Source organism: Myotis yumanensis, unplaced genomic scaffold (assembly GCF_028538775.1).
Source record: "Myotis yumanensis isolate MYYU_CA2020_CCGP unplaced genomic scaffold, mMyoYum1.0.hap1 SCAF_3, whole genome shotgun sequence".
In the NCBI taxonomy this organism is placed as follows: Eukaryota; Metazoa; Chordata; class Mammalia; order Chiroptera; family Vespertilionidae; genus Myotis; species Myotis yumanensis.
The window spans coordinates 173137587-173161042 of record NW_027223754.1 but is presented as its reverse complement, the minus strand read 5'-3'; the positions used below and the strand labels follow the sequence as shown (position 1 = coordinate 173161042).

The following is a 23456-nucleotide window of genomic DNA, read 5'->3' as shown; positions in this document are numbered from 1 at the left end:
ATGAAGAAGGAGCAACGTATATAGAAACTAAGATGTGAGAGAATATAGCTTGTTTTAGAAACTGAATTATTGTTGTTATTACTACTGTAGTACAAATTACAAAAGGTGGGGAGATGGCAAGAAATAATTTTGGACATTATAAAGGGCCAGGTTATAAAAGAACTTGTATAACATATAATAGTTTAATTTTCTATCACTGAACAGAAAGAAAGCGCCTGAAAATTTTTTAGCAAAAGAATATGATGACATCAGACTATTAAAAAGTTGTGTCTGGCAACAATAAGGAGAGATTGGAGGGGTGGCAAGACTCAAGGCAGGGTCAAAAATAATGATGGCTTGAAGTTGACTAGTGGCAGCAATTATGGAAATGTGGGAAGAGCTATCAAAAAGATTTAGAAGATTTAGATTTGATGATTAGATTAAGGGAGAAGGAAAAATTTAAAGAAGACCTGGAATTTGTATTTGGGTAAATGATTGGGTTGTTGATGGGATGATGCCATTCACTGAGATTGAAAACATAGGAGGAGGTTGCAGAAAAGATAAACTATTCACCAAAATTCATGTACTATATGTTTTAGAATAAAATTATCACTGTGAAGTGAATATATTTCAGCCAAGGAACATATTTCCTAATCTTCTATCCATCTGAGTGCAGCCAGGTGGCTAGATCTCAATAATGGGATGTTATCAGATGTGAGATGCATCATTTTCAAGGACTGTAAGAATTGAGAATTCCTTTTCCAGTGTCATTCTTTTAATGCCAGATGGCACCGAAGCCTTAAGGGATGATTGGAGCCACAAGATGGGACGGACTGGGCCTCTAAATCACCAGTGCAAAAAAAATGCTGACCAGGAAAACTCATTTTAGATTACAGTGGGGCCTTGACTTACGAGTTTAATTGGTTCCGTGACGAAGCTCGTAAATCAAATTACTCGTATGTCAAATCTTTTTTTTTTTTATTAAATCTTTATTGTTCAGGTTACATTTGTTCCTCTTTTTTTTTCCCCCCATAACTCCCCTCCTCCCAGTTCCCGCCCCACCCTCCGCCCTCACTCCCCACCCACTGTCCTCATCCATAGGTGCACAATTTTTGTCCAGTCTCTTCCCGCATCTCCCACTCCCCTTTCCCCCCCAAGAATAGTCAGTCCATTCCCTTTCTATGTCCCTGATTCATTATAATCACCAGTTCATTCTGTACATCAGATTATTTATTCACTTGATTCTTAGATTCACTTGTTGATAGATGCATGTTTGTTGTTCATAATTTGGATCTTTACCTTTTTCTTCTTCTTCCTCTTCTTAAAGGATACCTTTCAGCATTTCGTATAATACTGGTTTAGTGGTGATGAACTCCTTTAGCTTTTCCTTATCTGTGAAACTCTTTATCTAACCTTCAATTCTGAGTGATACCTTTGCTGGATAAAGTAATCTTGGTTGTAGGTTCTTGGTATTCAGCACTTTGAATATTTCTTGCCATTCCCTTCTGGCCTGCAAAGTTTCTGTTGAGAAATCAGCTGACAGTCATTTGGGTATTCTCTTGTAGGTAATTGAGTCTTTTTCTCTTGCTGCTTTTAAGATTCTCTCTTTGTCTTTTGCTCTTGGCATTTTAATGATGATGTGTCTTGGTGTGGTCCTCTTTGGATTCCTTTTGTTTGGGGTTCTCTGCACTTCTTGGACCTGTAAGTCCATTTCTTTCACCAGGTGGGGGAAGTTTTCTGCATTATTTCTTCAAATAGGTCTTCAATATCTTGCTCTCTCTCATCTTCTGGCACCCCTATTATTCTGATATTTGTATGCTTGAAGCTATCCCAGAGGCTCCTTACACTATCTTCGTATTTTCGGATTCTTTTTTCATTTTGCTTTTCCGGTTGGGTGTTTTTTGCTTCTTCGCATTTCAAATCTTTGACTTGATTCTTGCGCTCCTCTGGTCTGCTATTGGGTGTCTGTATAATATTCTTTATTTCAGTCAGTGTATGCTTAATTTCTAGTTGGTTCTTTATCACAGCATCGAGGGTCTCATTAGATTTCGTGAGGCTCTCATCAAGTTTATTGGCAGCTTCTAGCACATTATTGCAAGCCCTCAAAATTGCCTTTTTTAGCTCTATATCCTCCATTTCTGTCATGTTTTTTGTCTCCGCATTTTTTATGCTTTCTTGGTGCACCCCCTTGTGGTCTTTGTGCGCAGTCTTGTTCTAGTTGAGCCTTGATTGTTGTAGTTAATACTAGAGGGATTTGACCACCAGGCCGACTGGCTGTGAGAATCAGCTGTGTCTGCCAGGAAAACTTCTGTCCTCTGGAGAGGTGCTAATCTAGCCTTTGCCTGAGGCTATCCGGCAAATGGCTCTGTGCAGGGCTTGGGCGGGGCGGGTTGCACGGGATCAACAGGGCGGGCGGAGGGAGCAGTTATGGCTGCTCTCAGTTCCGTTCCCAGAGGCTCTGCTTCTCAGAACCCCAGCAACTGCTGCAAACCTCGGAGAGAAAGCTGCCCTCACGTTCCTACTGATGCCAGACAATCCCGCTTCTCCCATTTGAGTCTGAGTCCCTAGAGACTCGCCCGGATCTGGAGCTCAGAATCTGAGACTCCCTCCTGATTGAAAACGACAACCGCGCCTTCAGCCACCAGCCCGCTTTGCGCGCGCACCTCCGCACCTTTGTATTTTCCACACTGCGCCTCCTCTGAGCCTCGGTATGCTGTTCTCTTTCCTTCTAGTTGAAGAGTCTCTCCTCAGCCAGCCTTCCTGTGGTTCTGGGTGATGTCCGTTCCGTCTTTTAGTTGTATTTTTGAAGAGGTTGTTTGAGGCAGCAATCTCTGGTGTTTACCTATGCCGCCATCTTGGTCTCTCCTCTCGTATGTCAAATCTTAAAGTGAACGAGTGAGACACATGATGCTGGGTTGATGTTGTGGCATTCACTGTGACGTTCGCTGTGCCAACTAGTGGTGGGGTATCTGAAGCTGGCTCGTATCCCGAATTTTAGCTCGCAAGTCAAAGCAAAAAATCGGCCGAGAGACGGCTTGTATCTCGAAAAACTCGTTAGTAGGAACACTCGTAAGTCAAGGCCCCACTGTATTACCTGAGAGAGAAATAATAGTGTTTGAGCATTATTCATTTGGTGATTAAAAAAACGAAAACCTAGCATCACTCTGACTATTGTAAATAGTACTGCAATGAACATGGGGGTGAGGATAACCTTTTTCAATTAGTGTCTTCATTTCCTTCAGAAAAAACAGAAGCAGAGTTAATGGATCATATGGCAGTTCTATTTTTAAATTAAAAATATATTTTTATTGATTTCAGAGAGGAATGGAGAGGGAGAGAAAGATAGAAACATCAGTGATGCAGGTGCAGGTCTTAAAAATTCAGGTACCATATGTGAGGTCCAAACCATTTGTTCCCAGGGAGGAGCTTGGAGTTGTGTGTTCCCTCCCAAGTGGATTGCCCCTCCTGGCATGGATTTTATGGTGAAATTGTGTCTCAGCATCTCAGCCTCTCCTAACCATTTTGATGGGGGTTTTTGTTTTTTGTTTTTAAATCATTTGCTTGGTGTGTAGTAAGGAGTCTCTTAGCTAGATTTTGGATTTCTTTCAGAGGAAATTGTTTTTTATGTAGCTATAGATTCGGTGTGTCCGTTGGAGGAGGTGAGTTCAGGATCCTCCGTTTTCACCATCTTGAACTGAAATATATTTAATTTTAAAGTAGTAGAGGGAAAAGTTTAAATATGATTGCTTAAATGGTACTTTCTTCACTGGAGAAATGAAGACACATAGAAGAACTTCAGAATTCAAAGGAGTGGGGATGCCACACTAGGAAACCTGTTCAAGGTGGGGAAAAATGAAGTAACACATCTACATAAATGGTAAACATAAAATGTAAGAAATGAAACCTGCTTAGCAATTAATATATTAAATTTGAAGGGGTGATTTTTCTTATCAAGATTTAAAGAAGAATAAATTGAGAAGAAAAAATAACCTATATATTTTTTAAAAATCTACACTAATAAAAGAAAAACATGCAAATTGACCATACCTTTGCTATGCCTTAAGCCATGCCCACCAGCCAGTCAGAGGGACTATATGCAAATTAACCCAACCAAGATGGCGGCCGGCAGCCACGGAGCTGGAACAAGCAGGAGGCTTGGTTGCCCCAATGATGGAGGAAGCCAAGCTTCCCGCCTGCCGCGGGTATCTGAGCTCCACTCAAAGCAACAAAGTTTCAATTATAGAAGCTAAATAAACCCCAGATACCTCCTTTCAGCCGGCTGTGGCCACGGAGCTGGAGTGAGCAGGAGGCTTCCCTCCCGCCTGCCCTGGCTGGCTCTGAGCTCCTCTCAAGGCTACAAAGTTTCGATTATAGAAGGTAAATAAATCCCAGAATAAAAAGAAAAAAGAAAAAAAGGAGAGGCTGGGAGCTTCCGTCGCCAGGGGGGCTTGGCCAGCCTGAAAACGGCCCTCAGCCCCTCACCCAGACTGGCCAGGCAGCCCAGTGGGGACCCCCTACCTTAAAGGGGGTGTGGCCAGTCTGAAAACAGCCATCAGCCCCTCACCCAGGCTAGCCAAACCTCCATGGGATGAGGGTCCCCACTCAGGGGGTTTGACCAGCCTGCAAACAGCCATCAGCCCCTCACCCAGGCTGGCCAGGCACCCAGCGGGAGCCCCACCCTGATCCGGGACACCCTTCAGGGCAAACCAACCAGCCCCCACCCGTGCACCAGGCCTCTATCCTATATAATAAAAGGGTAATATGCAAATTGACCCTAACAGCAGAACAACTGGGAATGACTGGTCACTATGACACACACTGACCACCAGGGGCCAGATGCTCAATGCAGGAGCTGCCCCCTGGTGGTCAGTGTGCTCCCACAGGGGGAGCTCTGCTCAGCCACAAGCCAGGCTGATGGCTGCCAGTACAGCTGTGGTGGTGGGAGCCTCTCCTGCCTCCTCAGCAGCGCTAAGGATGTCCGACTGCAGCTTAGGCCTGGTCCCCGCTGGCAAGTGGACATCCCCTGGGCTGCCGGGCTGTCAGAGGGATGTCTGACTGGCAGCTTGGGCCCAATCCCGGATGTCTGACTGGCAGCTTGGGCCCAATCCCCCAAGTGGACATCCTCCGAGTGGTTCCAGACTGCAAGAGGGCATAGGCCGGGCTGAGGGACCCCCCCCCGAGTGCACATATTTTTGTGCACCGGGCCTCTAGTGTAAAATATAATAAAGGTTGAAAATAAAAAGATATACATAAAGAAAATGTATAGTATTAGAGCAAGGAAGTAAAGATGCCTATTCAGAAAAGAGAAGATACAGAGTTACTGAGCCATACCGCTTAATCCTCCTGGGCAGGCATTGTGAAGGCTTACTTTCTAAAGGATGGAGGCATTTCTTGAACAATTCAGTTTCTTCTCTTTAGGATGCTCTTCTTTGTCTGTTATCCTCTAGCAACAGATCTGAAGTGGATATAGGAGTGTGTGCCAGCTCTGGAGTCTGTCTAGCTTTCTCAGTTTGTTCCTGCTGCAAGTTTGGGGCTTGAATATTTTTTGAAGTTGAACATACAAGACTTTAGGAATGATTGGATAGTGGGGTTGGATCAAAGGCTCTGCTGAATAAAGTTATTTATGGCCTCAGGCTGGTAGGGACTCTACTTTAACTGGTGGTTCCCATATTTGTAGTGTATGGTGATCTCAGTGAGCAGAAGAGGAAGTGGAGGATTGTGGAGAATATTTTTATGGGTCAGGGTTGGCAGTAGTGTATACCACTTCTGCCCATTACCAGAACTTAAATTACATATCCAAATCTAGTCCAAAGGAGGCTAGGATACATAGCCTAGTTATATGCCTAAGAGGAAAGGAAATCTGGGTTGGTTGCAACTAGATGGTTTCTCCTTTACCCCACCTATCTGTCTATCTAAAACTATATATATCTCAGAGAATGTATATTAACTGTAAGTCCATGATACATTTGCAAACATAATTCATGTAGTAAGCCACAAAGTCCAAGAGATTTATCTAAGGAGTGATTGACATCATAGCCACATTCTCTCATAAAAATTTATTGAATTAGAAATCAACACAACAAAAAATGATGCTTAACCTCCCTTACTTTCTTTGACATTAAGAAACACTCTGGTTTTAAAAAATAAAAAGAATGAAAGTTATGAATTATATAGAAACTAGAGGCCTGGTGCATGAAGATTTTTGCACGGTGGGGGATGGTGGGTCCCTCAGCCTGACCTGCACCCTCTCCAATCTGGGAGCCCTCAGGGGAGCCCTCTCCAATTCTGGAGTTTCTGTCTGTCTTTGCAATAATATGAGTGAATTGTCTGAGACCCCTAACCCAGTTTTGTTTGTTGCTCACAGAATAATAGAGGCATTTTTTTTTTTTTGCTTCATTGGTGATGTCTTGGAAGTTTTAGGATATCTTCCCTTTAATTTTTCCTAGACACTCAGATTTTACTTATGTCTCTCACCTTTGCTTTCACTCCATCCCCCACCGCAGCAGTAACTTGCTGCAGGCCCATTTTACTCTAATGTCTAGGAGATCCATCTGCCACCAGAACTACGATTCCCAGCATTCCTGGTGCTCCCTGCGCTCTGAGGCAGCCATGTCCCCCAAAGCTGCTGGCTCTCCCGCTCTGCTCTCCTCCTGGTGCCTGTGTATGCAAATTAACCTGCCATCTTTGTCGGGTTAATTTGCATGTTAACCCCTGATTGGCTGGTGAGAGTAGCGGAGGGACGGTCAATTTACACATTTCTCTTTTATTATATAGGACTGGTAGAAAACAAAACCAATGCTGTGCTCTACAGAAAATTTATACCTGTAAAAGTTTTTATTCAAAAAACCTAAAAATGAAAATAACAATAAATCTTCAAATAGCTTAATAGCTTTGTCTTTTTTCAACTGCATTTACTGTAACTACCTAAAGCCTTTTCTGTTTGTCAGTAATTCTTTTCTTAGCAAGTGTTTATTCTTTTGCTTATGTTTCTAAAGCAATTTTAATTTTATTTATTATTCATCACAGGCTAATGTTTCTACTTTTTAAAACAAAATTCTTTCTGTTCAGTTAAAGTCATATGACGGAAGAATACTATAGAAATGGATTGGAGGAATGAAAAGGGAGAGATATAAGTGGACATTATTATATATACTTGGGAGTTGTTAAAATTTTTTTCTTCTAGAATCTGATTGAAGAAGGAGGAACATGTTCTATAAAAGGTGCACCAAAATCTACAAAGAAAATCTTTAACAGTAAGTAAATTTTATTTAAAAAAAAACACATTGAAATGGAAATCAGTTCATTTAAAAAATTTTTTTATAAATGTTTTGCCAGCTAGTACTTTTCACAGTTAACTTAGAATATAGTAGTAGTTCAATTGACCTTTTAAATTTTTTGTTAAAATATATTACACATGATAAATACACAGTTTAACAAATAAAACATATCTTTGTACTCACTTTGTACTTTAAGAAATAATGCATAACAAATACTTTTGAAGAGCTTCTCAATTGCATTACCTCTTCTGCCCCCTAGAGGTAACTATTATCCTGACTTTGATTTTGTGATACTACACACACTTCCATTGCTTGGTTTTGAACTTTCTACAAATTGAGGCAAATTCTATTTTTTTGCAACTTGCTTTTTTGTTGTTGTTGTTCATCCAGCACTATATTTTTAAGTTTATCTACTTTAAATTTGTGACTCTAGTAATTTTATTTAATTAATTTATTTAAATATATTTTTATTGATTTAAGAGAGGAAGGGAGAGGGAGAGAGAGATAGAAACATTAATGAGAGAGAATCATTGATTGGCTGCCTCCTGCATGCCCACACTGGGGATCGAGCCCACAACCTGGGCATATACCCTGACCAGGAATCGAACTGTGACCTCCTGGTTCATAGGTTGATGCTCAACCACTGAGCCATGCTGGCCGGGCTCTAGTAATTTTAATATTTGTTTATTGCTATACTGCCTTTTATTATATAAATGTACCATAATATACTTGTGCATCTTCTGGCAATGATTATTTAAGTTGTTTTGAATATTTTGCCATGATAAACAATGCTACTCTGGTAATTCTTGGCATTTCACCTGCCACACGTGTATAAAAGTTTCTCTGTGGTATAGTTCTAGGAGTAGAATTGGCTAGTTCATGTAATACGCACATCTTCACCTCTTTAGGTAATACAAAATTGTTTTCCAAAGTAGTTTTGCCAATTTAAACTTCCATTAGCAAGAGATAAGAGTCCTAGCTGCTACATGTTCTCACTTAAACTGGGTTAGTTTCTTTATCATTGTTAGCATTCTATCTCATTATAATTTTATGTTTCCCTAATTGTTAATTAGGTTGATTGGCCATCTGTGTGTTATCTGTGAAATGCCTTTCATATCTGCTGCCCATGTTTATTTTAGGAATTTTGTTTCTCCTTATTAGATGTGTCTTTTAAATATAACTCCATGTATGTATCCTATATATGTTTCATATATCATAGATACTAATTGTTTGTAGGCTTGTGTGTAGCAAATACTTCATGTCTGAGTGGTCTTTTTATTCTTTACTGTCTTTTTATGGACAAAAGTTTAGGACACTTTTTAGATATTCTGTGATAGAGGGAGTCTTTAGGATATGTAGTCTTCTAGGTTTCCTAGAAATCTTTATGGACTTTTTATTTTTTATTTAAGTTATGACTTTGTAAAATATTATCTTGATTTCTATCCCTGTTTTGTCTGCCTTATTTCCTTCTGTCTTATATGAGTAACTGTATTTGTTGGTTATGGTTTATTATTTCAGTGTTTTTTAAAAATATATTTTTATTGATTTCAGAGAAGGGAGAAAGAGATAGAAACATCAATGATGAGAGAGAATCATTGATTGGCTACCTCCTCGTGCCCCTCACTGGGGATCAAGCCCGCAATCCAGGCATGTGCCCTTGACCAGAATCGAACCCAGGACCCTTCAGTCCGCAGGCTGATGCTCTATCCACTGAGCAAAACCAGCTAGGGCTCCTGTGTATTTTTTTAAATAAAGCCTAAAATATACATAAATACACATATACAGATGTCTTAGTTCCCTGTCTTTCTCACTGTAAATGTAATATAGGATATTTTATTTAATACAGAATATTTTATAAATGAATTTAATGGATTCATTTATTTAATAAAATATTTTATAGATTTCTCCGTAACTAAACATTTCTTCATCCTTTATTTATGACTAGAGGCCCGGTGCCCCTTTCCCCACTGTGACCCTCCTCATGTGGCGCCAGTCTCGGGCAGCGCGCTTTGGCCTGATCCATGTGAGCAAGACTGAGTAGCAGGGTGAGGGGCGCAGCCTGGCCACCTGTGTGTACAGCTCCTTTGCTCTCTGAGTCCCGGCTCTAGCAACAGCCGCCTGGCATGCTGGGCCGGAGGGTACTGCTCCTGAGGCCAGGAAAGCAGAGGAGAGAAACCCTGTAGACCTGCTGCCTGACCAGTAGCCCACCAGAAATGGACCGGCTCAGAGCACACTGAGCTTGGGGGCAAGGCAGCTGCCTGTGAGGGGCCTTGCTACCAGCTGGCTCCTGGTGGATTGTACCTCAAAGGAAACCCGGTCTTTGGTTCCTTAGTTCAGTCGATCACGGCTAAACAGGAGCAGCTGGGCACATTTTAGGGGAGAATTAAGACTAAAACAGTGTGTTCTGTTCTGTGGAGATTGCTACCCAGTTTTCTTAGGCCTAAATTCCGGGTGATTGTGGGGCCTGGCTCTGCCACTGGGGCCCCGTCTTCCAATTGGCCTGTATTTGTTGTAAGGGCCCAAAGAGAAGAAGGGGAATAAGTTTTTCGATGCAATGGATTTGACCAGTAGACAAAGGAGAGTACTGGGCTGTGTCTAATGTACACACAGAGACACCAGCTCTGAGTCTGCCTGGCCAAAGGGAGCTCAGGGCCTGATTGCAGAGCTTTCTGGTGGTTTCTGTTTCCTTGCTGAGGCCGTCCTCCCTGGGAAGCCTGGGACCCATGCTCAGCTCCAGCTCAGTGGGTCTTCTCCAGGCCCCTCCCCCCCGCCCCCATGCTGGCCAGCTGGACCCCACTCATGCACGAATTTGTGCACCGGGCCTCTAGTTTTGTTACAATGTTGCTTAGATGCTGTAGGAACTTAACTCCTGTTTATACCAATTAGCCTATGATAAAATTGGTTTATAGTTATATGTATGTTTTCACTTAAAGTTGCAGAATCTATCAACAACGTTAAGTGAGGACTTAATGTACATTGTTTTTTTTCAGTTTTTTTTTAATTTCAAGAAAAAAGACTTTAAATATAATAATGTTACATGTAATAAATCTTAATATGTCAAGAAAAACAATCTTAAATATAATAATGTTACATGCAATAAACATTAATATGTCAAGAAAAACTAAAATATGATAATGTTACATGCAATAAACACCAATTATTCAAGAAAAATGATCTTACATATAATATTACATGCAATAAACATTAATATTTCAAGAATAAAAGGATTTTAAGTATAATAATATTACCCAAACTGTACTAACATAGTATGATATCAAAAAAGTTGTAGGAAATGTTAAAAATTTGCAAATAACAGGATTACTTCTATTATATTCTAGTATGTCCTCCCCCCCCCCCCCCACCCCCCGTGGCTCTCTATCTTTGTTCATTGTATTTCACAAATGAGATCATATGATATTTGTCTTTCTGTGACTGGGTTATTTTGCTTAGCATGATGCTTTTAAAGTATATTTTGTTGCATATGAGTATTGGTACTCAAGCTTTTTTTTCTTTTCCATTTGCATAGAAAAGTTTTTTCCATCCCTTCACTTTCATCTGTGTGTCTCTTTTGTTTTGAGGTGGGTCTCTTGTAGACAGCATATAGTTGGGTCATGTTTTTGTATCCATTCAGCTACCCTACACCTTTTGATTGGAGCATTTAATCCATTTACATTTAGGGTTATTATTGAGAGATTTTTATAGCCATTTTAATTCTGTCTGGCTAGGTTTCTCTCTCTGTTTCTTCTTCTCAGCAATCCTTTAGCATTTCTTGTAATGCTGGCTAGGTGGTGATAAACTTCTTTAGACTTTTTTTGTCTGGGAAGCTCTTTATTTGACCATCTATTTTGAATGATAGCCTTGCTGGATATAGTAACCTTGGTCTCAGATCCTTGCTTTCCATTACCTTGAGAACTTCATGCCATTCCCTTCTGGCCTGTAGAGTTTCTGATGAGAAATTAGGTGTCAGCCTTATGGGAACTCCTTTGTAGGTAACAGTTTTCTTTTCTCTTGCTGCCTTTAAGATTCTCTCTTTGTCTTTAATTTTTGGCATTTTAATTATGATGTGTCTGGTCGTGGGTCTGTTTCGGTTCTTCTTGTTTGGGGTTCTCTGTGCCTCCTGAACTGGTGTGACTTTTCCTTTACCAGGTTAGAGAAGTTTCTACCATTATTTCTTCAAACACCTTCTCTATTCCTTTCTCCCTTTCTGCCTCTTCTGGCACACCCAATATTCTAATATCATTACGTTTCACATTGTCCCACAGTTCCCTTAAGCTGTCCTCCTGTTTTTTAATTGTTTCTTTTTTTCTTTTTGGTTCTCTGATTGAGTGATATTTTCAACTATGTCTTCTAATTCACTCATTCAATCTTCACCTTCCCCTAATCTGCTGTGTATTCCTTCCTATGCATTCTTTATTTGTGTTATGTCATTCTTTATCTCAGACTGTTCTTTTTTCATAGTTACTATATCTTTTTTCATACTGTTGAGCATTTTTAACATCATTACTCTGAACTCTGTTTCAGATAAATTTCTTATTTCTGCTTCATTTATCTTCTTTTGGAGAATCCTCTAGTTCTTTCATTTGGAGGTTGTTTCTTTGTTTCCTCATTTTGGTTGTTTGGGTTTGTGACTATGTATTAGGTAGATCCTCTACACCAGGGGTCCTCAAACTTTTTAAACAGGGGCCAGTTCACTGTCCCTCAGACCGTTGGAGGGCTGGACTATAGTTTTAAAAAAAACTGAACAAATTCCTATGCACACAGCGGCGGCGGCAAAAACACCCGGCCGGCTGAATAAATGTTTTCGGTGGGCCGCATGTGGCCCTAGGGCCATAGTTTGAGGACCCCTGCTCTACACCTCTCAATCTCTAGTGTAAGACAGTGTCAAAAGCAGTTTCTAACTAGTTGGACCAGGCAAAGACTCAAAGCCTCCAGAGACCTCCTCTGTCTACAGAGCAATAGGATTCCTACTTGAATTGTCCCCAGTCAATAGTCCTCAGGTGTGGTGAGAGTTTTTTTTAACAGGGTGGGCATCTGCTTCTGCCTGGAGGCTGTTACTTTTAATCTCTTAAGTAGCCTCAGGGCAAGGTGTTTTCCAATAGGGCAGTGGTTCTCAACCTTCCTAATGCTGTGACCCTTTAATACAGTTCCTCATGTTGTGGTGACCCCCAACCATAAAATTATTTTCGTTGCTACTTCATAACTGTAATTTTGCTAATGTAAACAATATGTAATTATATATGTGTTTTCCGATGGTCTTAGGCGACCCCTGTGAAAGGGTCATTCGACCCCAAAGGGGTCGCGACCCACAGGTTGAGAACCGCTGCAATAGGGTGTGTTGACTATTTTCCCCCCAGGCAAAGCAGATGTCTATGTGGGAAGATGTCCTCTTCTATGTGAGGGAATGATTCAGCCCAGGAAACTTGGGATGTCTGCCTTCTGAGCTCTATCCCCTGAGTCCCCAGTCCTGGGTTCTGCTCTCACAGCTCCAGTCCACTTCACCCTCCCTCTGCCAGAGCACAAGGTGGGTGGCTCCACTGGGAATTTTTGTGCATTGGTCCTTTAAGTGGGTGCCTGAACTTTCAGCTGCCACTCCCTGGCAGATAGCACCCCACTGCTTTTCACAGCCAGATGTTATATGGGTACCCTCCTCAGTTTGATGCTCTCTGCTGGGGAGCCCAGCTTTGGGATTAGACCCCAGAATCTCAGTGGCATCCCCTCAGCTGAGATATCTCTCTGGGACTTCAGTTGCCTTCTGTGGGTGCCTGGCCAGTCCTTTCTTGCCTCCGCGCCTCCTACCAGTCTCTGTGTGGTCTCCACCTTGGGTCCTTGGGTATCAGGGTTCTCTCCTGTGAGTTTTCCATTGATTATTTAGGAAGCCTTTTCGTATTTGAGTTGTAATTCCAGCTTGTTCCCGGGAGCATGTCTGTGCAGCAGCCTCCTACTCTGCAGCCATTTTTAATCTTGTACATTTTTCCAAATTCCCTGTAGATTTTTTTCCAAATTCCCTGTTGTACCATGTAGCAGTTCCACCAGAAATGTGCCTTTTACTCTATAACCTCAGCAAGAGAAATTAATGTCAAATTTAGGAATTTTTGTGAGTCTTAATAAAGATGGAAGTTTGAGTTTGTAATCTGAGTGAAGCCCAGCATCTTTTAAAAAATGTCCAATGGCTATTTGCATTTCTTTTTCCATGAATTCTCTATTTATATTTTTTACTAATTGAGTTTCAGACTTTTTTCTTGATATTTAAGAATTTTTATATATTAAAGAGATTTAGGTTTTTGTGAAATGTCACAAATATTTTCTCCTACTTTGTTACTGGTTTTTGGTTTTTACTTTGCTTGTAGTGTTTTTTGTTTTGCAAAGGCACCATTTTTATGCAGTTAATTTTATCAATCTTTTTATAATTTGCTCTACACTCCCAGGCTAAATTCACTTATATTTTCTTCTGGTATTAATATGATTTTATATTTTTACATTTACATCTTTAACCCATTTGGAGTTTATCCTGATTTAAACTGTTAAATATGTATTGATTCAAGTTTAATTTTTTAGTCTAAAAGAAGCCCATTTTATTTTTATTTATCTTTTATTAAATTTATAGGGATGACATTGGTTAATAAAATGATATAGGTTTTAAGTAATACATCATCTGTATATTGCATTGTGTAAGTAAAGGATAACGGGAGTCAAATATGTATATGGTGATGGAAGGAGATTTGACTTTGGGTGGTAAACACTGATTCAAGTTTTTTTGTACATTTTTTTAAAATCCTCACCTGGGGATATTTTTCCATTGATTTTTAGAGAGAGTGGAAGAGACAGTGAAAGACAGAGAGAAATATTGATGTGAGAGAAACACATCGATTGGTTGCTTCCTCCACATGCACTGACCAGGGTCTGGGCTGGGGAGGAGTCTGCAACCGAGGTACGTGCCTTTGACCGAATCAAACCCTGGAACCTTCGGTCTGCAGGCCAACGCTCTGTCCACTGAGCCCAACCAGCTAGGGCTGATTCAAGTTTTTAAAATGCATCTTTTCCCTAGATGTTTATGATACCACCTTTATTATGTACTAACTTTCCATATATACTGGGTCTGGTCTGGTGCTTTCTTTACTGTTCCATTGGTCTTTTCTAATTTTCATGTGCTAATATCATACTAGAATTTTTATTATGATTACTTTATAGTATGTTTAATTTCTAAAGGAGTTACATTTCCCTTTGCACATTTTTTTGGATACAAAATTGTATGTTTAATCAGAATAAGAAAATTAGCCACAAGAAAATAAAGTGTTATACTGATAAATACCACAATCACAAAACCCAGAAAAATAATATTTTAATTAATTCATTAACTGCCTGACAAAGCCCATCAACCTTTTGGTGCACAGGACAATGCTCAACTGAGCCACTCAGGCTGGGCACCTTTATGGGAAACCCATTTTCACAAACAAGGAGAGGAGTGGTTAAGCTACTGCTGATCTGTAGTATTTATGCATCATCAGGCCCACTTTTAAAGTTTATTTATGATCATAATTGAACACAGTAAGCAATAATGAAAGAATATCATAATGGATGCTTTGAATCATTTTTTTTCATATAGTTTAGATTGTACAATGAAGCTTCATTCACTGTATTAGCAAATATCTGGTGATTTGGTACTTAAAACTTGACTTATTCCTCCTTCCTGCAGGTTGACACTTTATTCATGAAAAATGGTTCATGTATTTAAAAAAATGCAATCTGTTTTGCTCTACTCATTCCTTTCCTTATGTATGTACTCTTATTTGTAGATAACAACCCTTTTAAATGTAGAATAAACCCGTAATGCCCTGTCAGAAACACAAGCTGCCAAGTGCCCAAAATGTTAACTAGTTTTGACATATTTGAAAATGCTCTATAGTGTGTTAGCTAAACCTAAGTTCACAGGTAAATATCTTCTGCTTATGTATATATTTTCTAGAGTATTAATAAATACTATTCTTCATAAATTAAACCTTTATTTTCAGATAATGATTCTTCACAGAGTAGTCTGTCTTCTAGTTACTCTCCAAGGGCGACAGATAGTTGTTTCAGTTCTAGTTCAGAGATGGTAAGTTATGCCACTCTACCTTTTGGGGGTTATTAATATATGCTCTACTAATTTTGAATTATTTGTATTTCTCATTTAATATTCTGAAAAAAATAGTTGTACTAATAAATTATAGAAATAAATGTAAACAAAATGTAAAAATCTTAAAAATGTAAGAATATGAAATTAATATAAATTAAAATGTAAATGAGCATCATTTATTCACATTTATAACAGTGATGGATGTGTTCATTGTTATTTACAAAAGCCCTTCTTATCAAGGTGTGTGTGTGTGTGTGTGTGTGTGTGTGTAAAATAAAGTTGTGTTTATTTTAAAAGGTTTTTAAAAGAACCCATTCACAATAATTGAAACCCTAAAACAACCAAGAATACATACAAAAAAGAAAGTCTCAAGGCTTATATGAATAATTGGAGTGATGTCATTTTCTGAGTGGGAATGCTGCATTTCTCTTAAATCACATGTTTAAGTGGAATTCTACTCCATTAATGCTTCCATCTTTTTTTTCTTTAATATATTTTATTTTTACTTATTTATTTAAAAAATCTTTATTGTTGAGAGTATTATAGATGTCCCTTTTTTTCCCTCCCCTGGTTCCTGCCCCACCCCAGGTCTTAACCACCCTGTTGTCTGTGTCCATAGATAATGCATAAATGCATATAAGATGTTTGGTTAATCTCTTCCTGGCCCCTCACCTCCTTCCCTCTGAGATTTGTCAGTCTGTTCCATGTTTCCATGCCTCTGATTCTATGTTATTCATCAGTTTATTTTCTTCATTAGATTTCTTGTTCATTTATTTTGATTTTTAGATTCAATTGTTGGTAGATTATATATTTATTGCCATTTTATGGTTCATAATTTTGGCCTTTTTAAATTTGTTTTCTTCCTCTTCTTAAAGAATGCTTTTCAACATTTCATGTAATACTGGTTTGGTGGTGATGAACTCCTTTAACATTTTCTTGTCTGTGAAGCTCTTTTATCTGACCTTCAATTCTAAATGATAGCTTTGCTGGGTAGAGTAATCTTTCATCTGCCTTTGTCTCTTGCTCACTGTACAAACTGCTCTTGCTAAAGGAAAGACATCAATGACCTCAATGTTGCCAAATTCAATGGACACTTTTCAGTTTTATTTTATGAGAATTCCTAGTAACATTGATAAAAATAATTATTTTCTTGTTTTGAAACATTTGCTTCTCTTTGCTTTTATGATTACACATTGTCTCGGTTTTCTTCAGACCTCTCTGAGTGATACTTTAAGCTTCTGCCCATTTCTAGTCCACCCTTACCTCTATTTAAATGTGGTAATGATTAGGGTATGCTACAGGACCCTTTTCTTCTGTTAACCTACACTGAACTCTGGATGATGTTATATGCTCCAATGACTTCACTATCTATTCAGTGATAGTTCTCAAAACTTTAGCCCTGCTCCTTATTTAGATGTTCACTTTCCTATTGGATATATCTTTATGGATATTTTACAAAAATCTACTTATTTTCATACTTTAAAATGAATGCCCCGATCTTTCTGATAGTTCTCATGTTAGTAGATACATTTTTCAGCTGCTCACACTGGAAACCTACTAGTTAACTTTGTCATTTCTTTCTGTCTCATCTCTTTTCCTGAACTACATTTATTCCATCACTTTATCCAATCAAGTCTGCCTCCAAAATAAAGTCCATATTTATCTACTTCTCTTCTGGTGTTAGTGTCCTAGTCTGGATATCATCATCTTGTTCTTGAACTATTGTGGTTGTTTCTTAAGAGATTTCTCTACTTCTACTTTCCCCACTTTTTCTCCATCATTATGATCTTTTGAAAACTTAAAATCATGTTATTTTTATTTATTCAGTGAATTTTTATTTTACTTTGGAATCTAAAATACAGTGGGTATAGGTTGTATGCGTTCTGGCCTTAGTAACATCTCCAACTTCTAGTATTCTCTTAGAATGCTCTCCACTCTCTACAGGTACTGACATTTCACTTTCCTTAGCTTATTAGTCTCTTTTCTGCTTCAGGGCTCTTATGTGTCCTGTTTCCTCTACCTTACTTTTATTCATCTTGTAGGTTTTAGCTTAAGTATGTCACTTCTTCTAAAGTCCCTTCTCAGTTCCTCACTGTAAATTAGGCCCCTCAGTTGTGCTCTCAAAATGCTTCATACTTGTTCTTCCTAGTGTATTTCTCAGTTTATAATTAAACATACATGTGTATGATTATTTGATTAATGTAATTTCTACCCACCCATGAGTATTATTGCTGTAAGAGAGTAGCTATCATATCTGCTTCATTCACATTGCAGATGCTAATTTCTTGAGTAAATAAATTTATTGAGGTTGTTTTCTCTAACTTGTGCCAGCCAGTCTCAATGCTATTTCTTGGGCTTGCATTTCTATTTCAGTGCCAATCAGCTGAGGTATGTACCTCATTTTAGGTTTTTTATGTTAACCTTGCTTTTTTTTCCTCCAGCTTGAATAATCAATTTTATACAACATATCTGTAAAAAGACTAGTAATTAAAAGATACATTTTTCATGAAGTTGAAAGATTCAAGCTAGTAAATTGAAATCTAGACCTGTAAAAAGTTCTTAAAATTTAACTTTTTATATGTTATAATATTTATTGCTATTTAACTTTTCTTTTAGCTATTTGACTTCCTTTTTACTTGCTAAGTCAGAGAGTGAATAATAGAAGCTTTATGTGCTAGCTATTTATTTCAAAATTATTATTTCTACCCCACTCTTTTAAGTGATTGAAGAGTATGCTGTATACTATTTCCTCTGAGTGGAGGGTAGGGGGATGATGTAGCCTATGATAAAAGACAAAATTATTTTCTCTTTTTTAACTCATTTGTATTTTTACTACAAGGATTATTATTGTTCTTGCTATTTTAAAATTTCATAACCTTGATTTTAAAAACCAAATATCCATCTTGATTTGCAAAAGTCTCTTCTGTGTTTGAAATTTTTTGTACTATGAATTGGTGCTTTGAAGTGATTGAATGATTTTTTTTTTATCTAAGCATCATTTACAGAAAAATTACTAATTTTTTTTTAGCCATCTGATGATGAAGATCAAACATTGCAGAAAATTGAAGATTCAAGTAGGAGATCCATCAAAACTGAAGAAACAACTAATAATTTTTATTTAGAAAGGATGGCAGAATTTCCACGTGATCGGATTGTTAAAAACAATGACAAAATTTATAAACAAACTGAAAGTTTTCACCAGGTCTCAATGAAAAATAACACAGATCAGTCTGCACAGTCTCCGTATAATTCAACACATGTATTACAAAACCAAACCAGTAATAACTGCACTGTACAGTTTGTGAGATGTGATGCCTGGGTACAAACAGAGAGTGAACCTATAATGAAAGAAAGATTAGATGCTGCCATACAGTGTGATATAATTTCACAGTGTAAGTGTAGAAGTAATGAGTCTTCTCTTTGTAATGTTGAAAGGTGCAGTGAAAATATTAAGGCAGATACCACTGGAGGGCAGGAAATCCTTAAGAACAACTAAAATTCTAAAATCTCTGCCTGATTTAGCATTTCACTTAATGTTCAGAATTTCATCAACATAGTATGGAATGAGAAAGTGTAGCTTAACACAAGGTGAAAATATCCAGAGGATATATTTATGGTTTGTTTTACAACATTTTAATACAAGCTTATATAGGTATTTATTTAGTAGCATTAATATATCTTTAAGTTTTTAGAAAAAATATATAAAGTTACTATGTATCATTCTTATGGTGATTATTCATTACATTATTTGCTTCTATTTATGGATTAAAAATATTTTAATTGCTTCCTTTCTTGTGCACTTACTTTATTTTTTTTTTTTTAATATATTTTATTGATTTTTTACAGAGAGGAAGGGAGAGAGAGATAGAGAGTTAGAAACATCGATGAGAGAGAAACATCGATCAGCTGCCTCCTGCACATCTCCTACTGGGGATGTGCCCGCAACCCAGGTACATGCCCTTGACCGGAATCGAACCTGGGACCTTTCAGTCCGCAGGCCGACGCTCTATCCACTGAGCCAAACCGGTTTCGGCACTTGTGCACTTACTTTAAAATTTAGTGCAGTCACATATTTAGCAAAATGTTCCAAGATTTTCAGACAGAAAAAAATACCAATAATATCAAATATATTTCATAACCTCATAATAATTTTCTTAGCTACTATCTTACATATTGAACCCTCATTAAGAATTCTGGCACTAATTTTTTAAATAAAATATATTTTTTGTTTTGTTGGGATAACATTTTTGTGGATACATGTCTACTAAGGAGAATGTTATTCTCTTCAAGATTAAAAAAAAGTCAATGCTTTTATTAAAAAACTGTTCAACAATGGAAAAATGATTTATGTTCACTAATTTTAAAATAGCTAATGTTTTCCCCCATAAATATTATATAAGGATTTCTCATTTATTAAAATATAGGCATTGTTTTCAACATTGTATTTATTGTGTCAAGATTTTTAACGTTTGTATTCTAAAATTGTTATTTGTATGGATATATTACAAAGAGCCCAGCAGGGGGCATTGTGATATTTAACTGAACCAAAAAGAAATTGTTAGGCATTTCTGTGCCTTTAATGAAAATGATGATTAGATATTGCATTTTTACATGCCTACATATCACTCAATGATTTGTGTTGCAGAGCTTATCTGAAGCATAATGATTTAGAAACATCAACAGTTAATGTTTAAACAGTAGCAGTCTTTAGTTTTTTAGCTAGTTTAAGGGAGTTAATTTTGCTGCCTCAGAGAGCACAATGAGCTCAAATGATTTTCTTCAAGTATAGTAATCATCTTGTGAAAGGAGAATATAATTATCTGGTCTACATTTATAGTTTTTCAAAAGGCCAGATTTTCATCTTGATATTAAATGAAAGGTATTCCATCATTGATTGATTATCCTGAGCATTATTTTGCAAAACACAAAATAACATAGCAATGAAGACCAATGTATAGAAAAAAGATATTAGAATAAGATAGAGCTGTGAATTTTTTGTTGGCTTCAAATAGTAAATAAACTTATTTTTCCCTAAATAATTACCTAAATCTAGCAGTATTGAAAGCATATATATTTCAGAAGTCCATATGTAGTTATATTATTATTATAATTTAGAAGTTAAACTCAGTAAGGTGAAGAGAATATCAGGACTTGAGTGCACTGACCATAGAGGGTAAGCAAGGTGCAGTGTAGTAAAGAATTTAAACTTGCCCAGAAAGAGGTCTAACCTTTGCCCTTTGGCTTTGGGGAGGTAATCTCTAAGCCAGTGGTTCTCAACCTTCCTAATGCCGCGAACCTTTAATACAGTTCCTCATGTTGTGGTGACCCCCATTTTCATTGTTACAAATTGAACATAATTAAAGCATAGTGATTAATCATAAAACAATATGTAATTATATATGTGTTTCCCGATGGTCTTAGGCAACCCCTGTGAAAGGGTCGTTCGACCCCCAAAGGGGTCGCGACCCACAGGTTGAGAACCGCTGCTAAGCCTTTGAAATGTCATGCCTGATAAAAGTGTCTTTGTTTGCCTGGGGATATTGGGTCAAACTAGATAGTAAGAATGTGATTTAGGATGGGACTGAGACAAGCAGTATCATCTCAACTTCCTTAAGGGGCTAGAAACTCTGATCAGCCATCTGGGCAGTCAACCATGCCACTGTGATGGAACCCCAGTAAAGACGACACCAAGGCTCAGGTGAGCTCCCTGGTTGGCAATATTGTCTGTGTTGTGACACATTGGTACCGGGAAAGTAACTGTCCACACCTCCGCAGAAGGGGACAACTGGAAGCTCTGTATGTTTTACTTTCCTAGACTCTGCCCTATGTGTTTTTTACCTAGGCTGGTTTTAGTCTAGGTCCTTTCCCTGTCATAAACTGTAGCTGAGAGTACAATAGCTTTCAGTGAGTTCTGAGTGTTTCCAGCAATTATCAAATCTGAGGCTGCTCTTGGGACCCCTGAAAAGGGTAGTTTTGTGGACTGTTCCCTAACTTTATAGTTGCTAACTCTTTAGGTGCTTTAAGAGTTAAATATATTTAAAATATATTTCTGGGAAAGCAAGTATAGAATTACAAAATAAAAAAGACATCTCATATAATAGAATAGATTATAACATACTTCTCAAGTACAATACTGGTTTAGCTTTTCTCTTGGTGAAACCACTTAAAAAAATAATTGAAACAGCTTTTTTTCCATATTTACAATTTAAGGTTTATAAAACAAAGTAAATCCTGGCTAAGGTTTATCCAAATGAAACAAAAGGGAAAACTTCATAATGATTTTGCACACATTTGTAATGTAAACTGCCAATCACAGTGACTTCAAATAAGATACTGTACATTCAGGAGTGGGGTTGGTACATTATTTTGGTCAGCATCAACTACTCAGGAAGTTGCCGTCTGAAATAATATGAGGCTATCATTAGGGATAGTCTTGTGTAATTTACTTTTATAGCACTTACCATAATTGTAATTTATTCATGTAATTTCTTGGTTAATGTTTATTTTCCCCATGACACCAGATACAGCAGTGTAGCAAATGCTGTCAGTTCTCTGCTAATATTTCCTTGGCCTGTACCATTTTAATACATGCCAGCCTGATTTCCAACTGCCAGTACCTTTGCTATTTCCTTTGGGGTTTCTCTGGGCTGCAGACACCTGCTCTGCCTGTGCACGGGCAGTCGGGACACACCCGGAAGTCAATGCTGGTGGAGAGCAGTCTTTTAAAACAGTGACAAATTGGAGTTGGTGGATAAATACCCCAGTCCCCTGTCTCTTGGATAGAATACTTCCCCCAGAAGCATGTTCTACAACACTGGCCCTGAAACTGTTGAATCAGAATCCTGGGAATGGGGCTCAGGAATCTGCTTAACAGGAGCTGTTTTTCCAGAGTTCCTCAGAAAAATTAAGCTTCTGTTGCGTAGAATGGTCTCTTGCTTGGTAATAAAGCCCTTATTAGCTTCCTTCCTTTCCTGTCTCACTCCTTCAATTCCATAGCAGTGTTTCTTGAGATCACATCCCAAGCTACATGCACTTGATGATGCCACCTGGCTTCTTCTAGTTGCCTGTAATAAAATTCAGTATGATTGTGTTAAGTGAAAGTATGAAAAGAATTTGGACAAAGATTAATTCCAGGACACTGTCAGGAAAATTAGGAAATAAAGATAACATTAGGGGAGTCCATTATCTGCAAAGATTTCATAAATGTGAGGTGGTATCAAGAGTAGAATGCTGCAAAGACCTCAAAGATTTGTGATGGTATCTTAGATAAATACTGCTAAGGTTCTTGAAGAGCATGCATTGCAAATTGTCAATGTTCAACAATAGGTGCTTTTAAGGAAACCAATTTTGAATTTTGTGGGTATGGCTTTTTTTCTAATTGGTTGAACCTCAGTATGATTCATAAGAGACTCACATAGTTTTAAGAGAAGTGTACTTGCAGAAACACTACCTGCTTGGATTAAAGGGGACAAAGCCATCACAACATGAAAAGAGGCCTTTGGACTTTTGAAGTACTACTGGCAGGAAGCAGGTTGGTAAAACTACTTAGCTAAAAACATCAGCATTTTTTTTAATGGAAAAGAATGACTAAGGGGGTGGAACCATGAGCTCAGAGGGTAGAGCTAAGACCTATAGAGATGCTGTGCTGCATTTCACGCATCTGGTCTGACTCAGAGAACCATCAGTATGCAAATGGCTGAACTTCAGAATTGTTATGGATTGGTGACTCCTGTTTGCCTTTCTTTCCCCTCATTTCAGTGGGAAAGTCTGTAATAATTATCTTATACCTTTTGCACCACTGAATGTTGGTATGCAGAGGACATATAACTTGTCTCTTTAGTTCACCAGGTCTTCATATTAAAAGGAGCTATACTTGATAAATAGCCTCTGAAGCGTCTTATACACACGTGAAGGTGATTCTGGACTTTGAACCTATGCCTGGTACCATAATAGGTGAGACTTTTGCAGATATGGGGTTATTTTGGAAAGTGGGCAGTGTATTTTGCACGAAAGGAATGTAATATTTGAGGCCAGAAGTTATGTTTGCAATTTTTTGGCTCTCCTTCCACAAAAAGTGGAGTCTAATT

The 23456-nt window shown here is 38.1% G+C and overlaps 1 protein-coding gene across 1 annotated transcript in view; it reads left to right on the top strand.

The window, feature by feature from the left end:
* REDIC1 (regulator of DNA class I crossover intermediates 1) overlaps positions 1 to 18865 on the top strand; it is a 61081-nt gene extending 42216 nt beyond the window's left edge. Inside the window, 3 exon segments of the mRNA XM_070408817.1 lie at positions 7163 to 7232; positions 15266 to 15348; positions 18398 to 18865. Coding sequence (XP_070264918.1) covers positions 7163 to 7232; positions 15266 to 15348; positions 18398 to 18865 — 621 coding nt within the window.
* Positions 18866 to 23456: the final 4591 nt, after the last annotated feature.